Here is a 12,613-nt window from a genome sequence, read left to right as displayed (position 1 = left end):
GAACAATATTCAAAGTATCAAGTAGATGTAAATAAACAATCACACACCAAATTCAGTAAATAAATAATTAAAACATCAATAAGTAATAAATAAATAAATAAAACATCTAATAAATAAACATTAAATGAATAAATAAATAATTTAAAATAAAAAACAAAAACATTGACTGTTGGATGAAAGCTAAAATGCAATTATAATGAGTGGATACTTCACTTAATTTAGGTAAAATATTTTTGTCGATGTTTTTTTTAAACACTAATAATGCTGAGTTGTTGTAATTGAATTCTTGGGAAAATGTGGGGAAAAAACAATAATTGGGTTAGTAAGTAACTTCAATTCAATTGAAAAAAGTAACCCAACATTGTTTTTGTTCATATTTGACCCAACATTCGTTAGGTTGACAACTCAAACAAGTGTAGATGTGATGAGACTAGATTTGTGTGCTGTGTATATTTATTATGTATATATAAATACACATGTGAATATCACACTAATAGCAGTGCTATATGGGTGTATATCGACACTGGTGGGATACGTGCCATATCGCACTGCTACGAGTGTGATATTGCGTTTATACAACGGATCTATGGCATAATCGTGTGTATAAAAAAGGAAATCAAACACGGAGAGTGTCAAAAATCCTTCTATATGAGGAACTACTTTCTTCTGCCTTTCATTCACATCTGCAGCTGACGTCAGAACAGCAGAAACTGTTGCTACTTCACCAACGTCACTTTAGAGCTAGTGTTTAAATGATTCTCTAGCGTAATGCTTAAAATTATGACAAAACAGGTGATTTTGCTCACATTTTAAAATTATAAGGCTGAACAGCATGAAATGCCATCAGTCTACAGAGATTTCCCAGTATTTCTCTGTTGGAGTCGGGAGATCACAATAATTAACCCCGAAAAAGCCAAAGCAAAGCAAACACTACCAGATTACTATGGTATAAATACAGCACTACAAAATACAAAAGAGTGAGATCGACTTAGGAAGTCACTTACCTGTTTCATACTTATTTGATCAGCTGTAATTGGAAATTTACCCTGAGTTTTTCTCCCCTGTGGACTTATTATGCGATCTCTGTCGCCATCTTGTGGCGGAACGCCAACCCTCTTTGCTCTGCTCAATGGCAGGCTAATGGCCGTTAACACGCTGAATCTCATAAATTATAAATATTTAAAATAGGCATTATCCCGATAAATAAACTGCATAGTTGCAATCTAAACAACCACATTCTCGCCTAAAAAGCCTCAAAAGTACATTATGTTGTCCAACAGCTGCAATATTTGTCAAACTGTAGTGAGTTTATTGATCTGTTGTCACTCTATGTGGGTAGAGTAATACAGAAGGGTAAAATAAAATAAAACACTGCTATCAGCCAACAATTAGATTTGAGAACCAGACAGAACTGTTTTGTAAATATATATATATATATTACTATTTTCCCAATGATTGGTCTGTGAGCAAGATTGCGAATATTATGTTGATGATTTTACAAAACAGTTAAGCAGTCAAAAGTTCATATTAAATAAGTTTTAGACTCCTAATTGTTATACTTTAAAAATGCTGGGTTGTTATAACCTAACATTTGAGTCAAATATAGATAAACCCAACCATTGGGTTCCTGTCTAAAATTGAATTTAAATTTAAATTACAAATTTTCACCCAACATTTGGGTTTGAACATGTTTGACCCACAGTTAGGCTTACAGTAGTTTACAACCCAGCATTTTTGGTGGTATTTTTGGTTTTGCCAATAAAAATAATTTTGAGTTGCTCAAAAATCTGATCCAATCTGTTTTCAAAAAATTCATTCGATTGACTTAGTGAAATATCGCCCTCCGTAGTGCATTAAGAATAAAAACAATCGTGGCCACCACACTGAAGTGTACACTACCTGACCACATCTTTTCATCGATCTCAGTTTTAAGTGCAACAAATAATAACTTTACTTGCACTTGATCATTTGGAAAAGTGGCAGAAGGTAGATTTTTCAGATGAATCATCTATTGAACTGCATCCCAATCAAATACTGTAGAAGACCTATTGGAACCCGCATGGACCCAAGATTCTCACAGAAATCAGTCAAGTTTGGTGAAGGAAAAACCATGGTTTGGGGTTACATTCAGTATGGGGCTGTGCGAGAGATCTGCAGAGTGGATGGCAGCATCAACAGCCTGAGGTATCAAGACATTTGTGCTGCCCATTACATTACAAACCACAGGAGAGGGCAAATTCTTCAGCAGGATAGCGCTCCTTCTCATACTTCAGCCTCCACATCAAAGTTCCTGAAAGCAAAGAAGGTCAAGGTGCTCCAGGATTGGCCAGCCCAGTCACAAGACATGAACATTATTGAGCATGTTTGCGGTAAGATGACGGAGGAGGCATTGGAGATGAATCCACAAAATCTTGATGAACTCTGGGAGTCCTGCAAGAATGCTTTCTTTACCATCCCAGATGACTTTATTAATAAGTGATTTGAGTCATTGCAGAGATGTATGGATGCAGTCCTCCAAGCTCATGGGAGTCAGACACAATATTCACTCTTTTTCCACTGCACCATGACTTTATATTCTATACTGGACATTATTTCTGCTAAGTGACAAGACTTTTGTCTAAGCAAAGTCAGACCTTACTGTCCTAATTAAATAATTAAAAATCAAGACATGATCACATTTTATTTTGGTAAAATAAGCATAATCTAGAGGACTTTGCCTTTCATATAAGCCACTTCTGATACCAAATGATAAACTAGAAGTCAAGTTATTATCTGTTGTTCCTAAAACTTGAATAGGCGACAAGACTTTTGTCAGGTTGTGTACTTCCAAACCACAGTGCTGAAAACTGGCCACTTTGAATGACCCTTCAGAATGATAGATTTCGAAGGGTACACTCTGGATGGTAAACCCATTGAAAGGGAATAGTCACAATATGACATTGTTTCTGAATGAATCATTTGAATGAATGATTCAATGAATCGTTTATTTAGACAGGGGCTTCCACCACCTACTGGCAGGTTTAGTGTCATATTTCAGTATTTTGTATCGTTCTTGATTCAAAAGGCTAAAGAAAATAGCAGCTTCATTCTAAAAACTGTCAGTAAACCCATAGACTTTTCTTTTATAATTGTGCACATAGTTTGTTTACTCAATAACTATAAGGCAACAAGTTTAATCTCTTTTTTTTTTTTTTAAGTCAGCTGTTTACAGTGTTTACAGCTGCTTTTTACAGTGTTGATTGCATTCCTGCACTTGTGTCTTGACTGTCTTGTGTTTTTCCTGATGGATTTGTGTGTTGTTTCTAACAGGAGGTTGGCTGTGACAGACAGCTGGGCAGCAACGCTAAAGAGGACAACTGTGGTGTGTGTGCAGGAGACGGCTCCACCTGTAGACTGATCCGAGGTCAGGCTCTGCCCCACGTCTCACCTGAAGAACGTAGGTACACGCATATACATAAGCACAGTCTTTTGCTTTTATTTTTAGAGTTTCGCCTTGTTTGTTGGAGTGTACCGAGCAGCATGGCGCAACACCCTAAGACTGGCATCGGTACTAAATTTAGCGTGAGCGTAGAGTTTTGTGTTGTGTTGTGTTTTGTTTTTTTTTGGTATTTGTTTGGTTTTGTTTGGAGTTATTTTAAGTCTTGCTTTTGTTTTGTTTTGTTTGTTTTTAGTTTTTTTTTGTTTAGTTTTTTTTTTTTTTTTGTAGTTTCATTTTTAGCTTTTTATTTTGTTTTTAGTTTTGTTTTTGTTTTAGTTTTGCTTTGGTTTTGATTTGTTTTTTATTATTTTCTGTTTTAGTTTTGTTTGTTTTTCATTTTTTATTTTTTTAAGTTTAGTTTAGATTTTTTGTTTTTTTATTGTTTTGTTTTTTTGTTCTGTTTTGTTTTTGTTTTGTGTTGCTTTTTAGCTTTGTTTTTTATTATTTTTAATAATGTTTTTAGCTTAGTTTAGTTTTTATTGTTTGTTTTAGTTTAGTTTTTATTTTTTTTTATTTATTTTTTTTATTTTAGTTTAATTTTTAGTTTTTTATTTTGTTTTCTAGTTTTGTTTTAGTTTTGCTTTAGTTTTTTTTATTTTATTGAAATGTTTTTTTTTTGCTTTTGTTTTGTTTTTAGTTTTGTTTAGTTTTTTTGCTTTTGAAATTTTGTTGTTCGTTTTTGTTTTTTAGTTTTGCTTTTGTTTTGCTTTTGTCTTGTTTTGTTTTTTGTTTTGTTTCCTTGTTTTTTTATTTCATTTTTTGTTTTTTTGTTTTATTTTGTTTTGTTTTTTGTTTTTCAATAAAATTAAATATTATTATTAAAGAACAACATAATTATAAAAAGTAATGTTTAATATTTCACCTCAAAATAAATTAATTGCATTAAGAAACAGCAATATTTATTTTTTCATTAAAATATTAAAATAAGAAGCATAACAATTATTTAAATAAAATATGAATAAGAACATTGTATAATAATAAAACATGTTGTTGTTATAGTTTTTAAACAATGTTATTAAAGTAAGACTAATAACTATTTACATTATAAAATCATAAGAACTATTAATAAATAAAATTCATTTTTAAAAGTATTACTTAAAATTATAAATGAAATTAAAATATCAGATTTTGTGGTTGTTGTAAACTCTACATTTTCTAATGCTAACATTATCTATTGTAACCACTCAATATTAAACATGTAAAAATGAATAATAGAGAAAAGCAGGGAATGCTTAAAGCTCTTGTTGACAGTAGGTTTATAAGTGCTTTTATTACAAGTTTGGAAAATGGTTGGCTCATGTTTTATTCCCTAATGCACATTATAAGCAAGTCAAACTCAAAACAGATGAAGAGATGAGTTCATCTGGAACAGCATTTACTCTAAACCTAGTCTCTGTGAGACACTGAAAACAGCCGATTTTGAGCAGCGCATGTGTAAAAAGAGACAGTGACACAATTCACTCTGAAACTCATATATATATATTCTGTTCTGTCATCCTTTACTCAGCCTTTACTTGTTCCAATCATGTTTGAGTTTGTTTCTTCTGTTGAACACAAAAGAAGATATTTTAAAAAATGTTGAAAACCAGTAACCATCGACTTCAAAAATGTTTGTTTTTCCTACTATGGAAGTCAGTGGTTACAGGTTTTCAACTTTCTTCAAAATATCTTCTTTCTTCTGTTGAACACAAAAGAAGATATTTTGAAGAATTTCAGAAACCTGTAACCATTGACTTCCATGGTATTTGTGTTTCCTACTATGGAAGTCAGTGGTTTCAGGTTGCTTCAAAATATCTTCTTTCATCTCTTGAACAAAAAAAAAAAATATTTTGAAAAATGTTGGAAACCGGTAACCATTGACTTCCATAGTATTTGTTTTTTCTACTATGGAAGTCAGTAGTTACAGGTTTTCAGGTTTCTTCAAAATATACTATGGAAGTCAGTGGTTACCAGATTCCAACATTTTTCAAAATATATTCTTTCTTCTGTTGAACACAAAAGAAGATATTTTGAAAAATGTTGAAAACCGGTAACCATTGACTTCCATAGTGTTTGTTTTTCCAACTATGGAAGTCAGAGGTTACAGGTTTTCACTATCATCAAAATATCTTCTTTCTTCTTTTGAACACAAAAGAAGATATTTTGAAAAATGTTGAAAACCGGTAACCATCGACTTCCAAAATGTTTGTTTTTCCTACTATAAAAGTCAGTGGTTACAGGTTTTCAACTTTCTTCAAAATATCTTCTTTCTTCTGTTGAACACAAAAGAAGATATTTTGAAGAATGTTGGAATCCTGTAATCATTGACTTCCATGGTATTTGTTTTTTCTACTATGGAAGTCAGTAGTTACAGGTTTTCAGGTTTCTTCAAAATATACTATGGAAATCAGTGGTTACCAGATTCCAACATTTTTCAAAATATATTCTTTCCTCTGTTGAACACAAAAAGAAGATATTTTGAAAAATGTTGAAAACCGGTAACCATTGACTTCCATAGTGTTTGTTTTTCCAACTATGGAAGTCAGAGGTTACAGGTTTTCACTATCAACAAAATATCTTCTTTCTTCTTTTGAACACAAAAGAAGATATTTTGAAAAATGTTGGAAACTGGTAACCATTGAGTTCCATGGTACTGTATTTGTTTTTCCTACAATGGAAGTCAGTGGTTTCAGGTTTCTTCAAAACATCTTCTTTCTTCTCTTGAACACAAAAGAAGATATTTAGAAAAATGTTAAAAACCTGTAGCCATTGACTTCCATAGTATTTGTTTTTCGTACTATGGAAGTCAGTGGTTACAGGTTTTTTTAGTTTTCTTCAAAATATCTTCTTTCCTGTTTATCAGAATAAATATGTATGGAACCAATTGACAATGACAAAAAAAGGGTGTACATTTTTTTGGATGAACTGGCCCTTTAAATTTCAGCCTCTACCTTTTGATAATTGCACCGAGCCATATGTTTTTTTTTCGATTAATTTAGCCACTCCACATCATTTTATACATTTCAATGAGTCATTGGCTTTTTCTCTCTTTTACTTGCGTCTTAATGTGTATTGCCGTTTCAGATCAAATAATCCCCAAGCTTCAGAAACGCTCGAAAGCCATAAACCGTATGTTTTCTGTTAAACGCAAAAGAAGATATTTTTAAAAATGTCAGAAACCTTGTCAGAATGTCACCACTGTATTTGTTTTTCTTACTATGGAACTCAGTGGTTACATGTTTTCAGTTTTCATCCAAATATCTTCTTTCTTCTGTTAAACACAAAAGAAGATATTTTGAAAAATGTTGGAAACCTTTAACCATTAACTTTCATATTATTTGTTTTTCCTACAATGGAAGTCAGAGGTTACAGGTTTTTTTTTTTTTAGCTTTCTTTAAAACATCTTCTTTCTTCTGTGGAACACAAAAGAAGATATTTTGAAAAATGTTGAAAACCGGTAACCATTGACTTCCATAGCATTTTTTTCCTATTATGGAAGTCAATCGTAACAGGTTTTCAGATTTCTTCAAAATATTTTTTTCTTCTGTTGAACACAAAAGAAGATATTTTGAAAAATGTTGGAAACCGGTAGCCATTGACTTCCATAGTATTTGTTTTTCCTACTATGGAAGTCAATGGTTACAGGTTTTCAGGTTTCTTCAAAAAAAAAATCTTCTGTTCAACACAAAAGAAGATATTTAGGAAAATGTTGGAAACCGGTAACCATTGACTTCCATAGTGTTTGTTTTTCCTTCTATGGAAGTCAGTGGTTTTCAGCTTTCTTCAAAATATCTTCTTTCGTGTTTATCAGAACAAAAAGGTCTGGAACCATATGACAGTCAAAAAAAAAATAGTACAAATACAGTTTTGGATGAACTAACCCTTTAGATTTCAACCTCTACCATTTGATAATTGCACTGAGCCCTATTGGTTTTATTTCGATTAATTTTGCCACTCCACATGATTCCATACATTCCAGTGAGTCATTGGCTTTTTCTCTCTTTTACTTGCGTCTTAATGTTTATTGCCGTATCAAATCAAATAATCCTCAAGCTTCAGAAACGCTCGAAAGCCATAAACCCGTATGCGTTTTAGCCAGTCAGACGTTCCCTGTGGTCTTCGGTTAGTGCACACATTGGCAGCTTTATTTGCCTGCTTAATTTATGTGATTGCCAACAGACGGATTGTTTGCATTCTGGGACTGCAGATAGAGTTATTGATTCCCTTTAAAGCGTTTGAGGGGAATTTCAAGTCCATCTGTGAGAAATAACACACTTCATGCTGCGGCTCTTGCTTGTAAATAGCTAGTTGTCATTTATTTAAGATTATTACCCAAAATACTCAGTCTGCTGGGCACGTCTTGCGTTTTCAGGCTGGACGCCACTGCTCAAATCATGTCTGTTTATAAAAATATCGAATAACCCAAGCGTTTTATGTAACAGCCACACCCCAAATTATTTAAGACAGCTAATTTTTGTTTCTGAAGACCATGCGGCTGAATATAGCCAGCTATTTTTGTGGCACTTGTCTTGAGTTTTGTATTGATTTTGGTACGGTTTTGTGTTTGATGGCTGCCGAGGATTATTCCTCATCCAAAAAATTCCTCTTTCTTACAGTAAAAGTGGTCTTTTTTATCACGGCTGTGTTCCAAATCCTAGCAATCCACGTAGGCAGCATTTTTAGGCACCGTAAGCTTGCTCCCAACACAAAACCTGTTCCAGTGCGTAGGAAGCATGACTGTGTTGCCTTATAAGATAGCTTTGGCAACACCACATGTATGCGTTGTGGGAAAATGCATTGCGATGACCTGAGACAAGTTAATTATAAGCATGCACAACTTTTCAATAGAATTTCTTTATGATTTTGAAAGCTCTTATTTGATAACATTGGTTTCCATTTTAATTCATTTTGAAATTATTTTCCTCGTGATACAAAGCTGAGTTTATTAGCATCATTACTCCAGTCCAGTCATTCTGGGCTCTATTTTAACAATCTAGGTCTAAAGCGCATGGCATAAAAAAAGGGCATGTCTGAATCCACTTTTGCTATTTTAAGGACGGAATAGCAAGAAGGTCACTGGTTCGAACCAAGTCCAAAGACATGAGCTATAGGTGAATTGGGTAAGCTAAATTTGTCCGTAGTGTATGCGTGTGAGTGAGAGTGTATGGGTGTTTCCCAGTGATGGGTTGCAGCTGGAAGAGCATCCGCTGCGTAAAACATTTGCTGGATAAGTTAGCGGTTTGTTCCGCTCTGGCGACCCCAGATAAATAAAGGGACTAAGCCGAAAAAGAAGATTAATGAATGAACATTATACAAATGCAAGTTGTCATACAGTGCATCAGGAATAATATGCTCTGCGCCCTGGCGCATGGTCTAACAGGGTTGTGCTTATTCTCTTAATGAGTTATTGGTGTGTTTTGAGCCTAACGTGCATTAAACCAATCAGAGTCTTATCGCCCATTTCTTTTAAGAGTCAGTTGCGTCATGCATTTGCAGTTTACATGGTGACTTTGTAAGTGAAAAAGCTGAACACTTCACTAGAGAGAAAACTGTTAAACAGACTATCTGCAGCGCAAAGAATGAGCCTCCTCCATTCAGCCTCTTTACTTTCTCTTTACTTTTATTCTTTACTTTATTGCTTAGCTTTCGTGAATAGGGAAACAGTGTTGTACACACTCCACTGAAGACATTCACTAGCCTAAATATGTAATTTTGTTTGTTAAGCGCAAAGATTTGTTTTAAAACTATTTCTAAATTCAGTTCTAATTTCCAACAAACGAATAAATGAACAATAATAACGAAGTCTGGTCCAAAAACTGAGTTATATCCAAACACACGTCATATTCTTATGCCCCATATGGTGACACAGACTATATCTTATGCATATGATAATAATAATAATAATAACAGTCATGGTGGTGCAGTGGGTAGCACGATTGCCTCACAGCAAGGTCACTGGTTCGAACCAAGTCCAAAGACATGAGCTATAGGTGAATTGGGTAAGCTAAATTTGTCCGTAGTGTTTGCATGTGAATGAGAGTGTATGGGTGTTTCCCTGGAAGAGCATCAGCTGCGTAAAACATTTGCTGGATAAGTTAGCAATTTGTTCCGCTGTGGCGACCCCAGATAAATAAAGGGACTAAGCCAAAAAAGAAGATTAATGAATGAACATTATACAAATGCAAGTTGTCATACAGTGCATCAGGAAAGTATTAATAGCGCTTTACATTTTTTATGTTACAGCCTTATTCCAAAATGGATTAGATTTATTTCCTTAAAATTTACCACACAATACCCCATAATGACATTTTTTTAAATTGTTGCAATTTTATTACAAATAAAAAAGCTGAAAAATCACATGGACAGAAGTAATCACAGCCGTTGCCATGAAGCTCTAAATTGAGCTCAGGTACATTCTGTTTCCACTGATTCTTGAGATGATTCTTTCAGCAGCTTAATTGGAGTTCACCTGTGGTAAATTCAGCTGATTGTACATGATTTGAAAAGTCATACAACTGTCTATATAAAAGGTCCCAGGGTTGAAAGTGCATGTCAAAGCACAAACCAAGCATGAAAGCAAAGGAATTGTCTGTAGACCTTCGAGACAAAATTGTCTCGAGGCACAAGGCTGGGGAAGGTTACAGAAAGATTTCTGCTGCTCTGAAAGTTCCAATGAGCACAGTGGCCTCCATCATCCGTAAGTGGAAGATGTTTGGAACCACCAGGACGCTTCCTAGAGCTGGCCGGCCATCTAAGCTGAGTGATCGGGGGAGAAGGGCCTTAGTCAGGGAGGTCATCAATAACCCGATGGTCACTCTGTCTGAGCTCCAGTATTCTTCTGTGGAGAGAGAAGAACCTTATGAAGAACAACCATCCGTGCAGCAATCCACCAATCAGGCCTGTATGATAGAGGGGCCAGATGGATGCCACTCCTCGCCTGGAATTTGCCAAAAGGCACCTAAAGAACTCTCAGACCATAAGAAACAAAATTCTCTGGTCTGATGAGACTAAAATTGAACCCTTTGGAGTGAATGCCAGGCGTTACTTTTGGAAAAAACCAGACACCGCTCATCACCAGGCCAATACCATCCCTACAGTGAAGCATGGTGGTGGCAGCATCGTACTGTGGGGATGTTTATCAGCAGCAGGAACTGGAAGACTAGTCAGGATAGAGGGAAAGATGACTGCAGCAATGTACAGAGACATCCTGAATGAAAACCTGCTTCAGAGTGCTCTTGAAATCAGACTGGGGCGATGGTTCATCTTCCAGCAGGATAATGACCCAATGCACACCGCCAAAATATCAATGGAGTGGCTTCACAACAACTCGGTGAATGTCCTTGAGTGGCCCAGTCAGAGCCCAGACATAAATCCTATTGAACATATCTGGAGAGATCTAAAAATGGCTGTACACCATTGCTTCCCATCCAACCTGATAAAGCTTGAGATGTACTGCAAAGAGGAATAGACAAAAATTCCCAAAGTCAGGTGTGCCAAGCTTGTGGCATCAAATTTAAAAAGACTTGAGGCTGTAATCGCTGCCAAAGGTGCATCAACAAAGTATTGAGCAAAGGCTGTGAATACTTCTGTACATGTGATTTTTCAAGTTTTTTATTTTTAATAAATTTGCAACAATTTCAAGAAATCTTTTTTTTCACATTGTCATTATGAGGTATTGTGTGGAAAGTGTTGAGGAAATAAATGAATTTAATCAATTTTGGAATAAGGCTGTAACATAAAAAAACTATGGAAAAAGTTAAGCGCTATGAATACTTTCCAGATGCACTGTATATAAACTGAAAAATGCCTGAAAAAATGTGTGTGTGTGTGTTTGTTTGTGTGTGCGTGCGTGTGTGTGTGTGTGTGTGTGTGTTTGTGTTTGTGTGTGTGTGTGTGTGTGTGTGTGTTTGGGGTTGTATTATGCAAATTGTACAAATTCATTGATTCATTCAATTTCCTATGCTTGGGGTCTGATTCATCAGGGGTCGCCACAGTGGAATGAACCGCCAACTATTCCAGCATATGTTTTATGCAGTGGATGCCCTTCCAGCTGCATCCCAGTACTGGGAAACAGTCATACACACTCATTCACACACATACACTATGGCCAATTTAGTTTATTCAATTCATCTATAGTGCATGTCTTTGGACTGTGGAGGGAAACGGAGCACTCAGAGGAAACCCACGGCAACACGGGGAGAACATGCAAACGCCACACAGAAATGCCAACTGGCCCAGCCGCTACTCGAACCAGCAACCTTCTTGCTGTGAGGCGACAGCCCTAACCACTGAGCCACCGTGCTGCCCTCAAATTGAACAAGCTAATGTGCATACACGTGTGCATACACAATTATTAGGATAAGGGATATCACCCCCCCCCCCCCCCCCCAACCTCCCACCCAAAAATTTAATCCGGCCTTGATGACAGTCAGGATTCCAGAGCGTCACATGGATCTGTTAATGTTAAAATGCAATAAAGCTGCTAATGAGCCTCTGGCACTTCTCATTCATTCCTTCTACTCGGCGCTGACTCATTTCTACATTTTTTTGCTAGCAAGGAGAAACACAGATGCATTGTGGGATGCATTGGATTTTTATTTGTGCGTTGATTCATCTATGTGGAGCCATTTTAGATTATTTCTTTCCTCCATCGTTATAAACAAATTTGAAGTCACACTTGCATGGTTGAGTTCTTTTTAAAGCGAGGGGCAATTACGTCTTGGGCTTTTTTATTGGCAATTTTGAAACGCGGCATTGTTGAGTGCTTTTTTGACCTGTTTACAAGTGACTGGTGTCTGAAACGTTATTTCATTATAGCAATAAATTCTAAATATGTTTCCAAAGGTAAATATTTGGGGGCTCCCATGATGTTGGCGCACATCCAGACTCTAATTGCTGGATGAAGACGGGCAAAGGGGGGAAAAAACTAAATAACACTGCTTTTCCTTCATTAATTCTTGCTAATGGAATAAACGGCATTAACACTTTGCATTGATGCAAAATGCTCACTTTATATTAGACTCAGAAGTTCCTAAAAGTGTTATAGAAGTTATTAAGGAAGCCACTTTGAAAACTGGAGCTTGTCAATAAATAATCTGAAGACTTAGACTTAACACAGTTGAAAGCTCACTGTGAAAAGTGATTACTTAAAAAAGG

At 35.5% G+C, this 12,613-nt stretch overlaps 1 protein-coding gene across 1 annotated transcript in view; it reads left to right on the top strand.

Moving 5' to 3' along the window:
• adamtsl3 (ADAMTS-like 3) overlaps nt 1-12,613 on the top strand; it is a 328,086-nt gene that overhangs the window by 155,417 nt on the left and 160,056 nt on the right. Inside the window, exon 7 of the mRNA XM_056461028.1 lies at nt 3,310-3,436. Coding sequence (XP_056317003.1) covers nt 3,310-3,436 — 127 coding nt within the window. The remainder of the gene's footprint in view (nt 1-3,309; nt 3,437-12,613) is intronic.

Source organism: Danio aesculapii, chromosome 7, assembly GCF_903798145.1.
Source record: "Danio aesculapii chromosome 7, fDanAes4.1, whole genome shotgun sequence".
Lineage (NCBI taxonomy): Eukaryota > Metazoa > Chordata > Actinopteri > Cypriniformes > Danionidae > Danio > Danio aesculapii.
The sequence above is the reverse complement of the archived record's forward strand: the minus strand, read 5'-3'. Positions and strand labels throughout refer to the sequence as shown.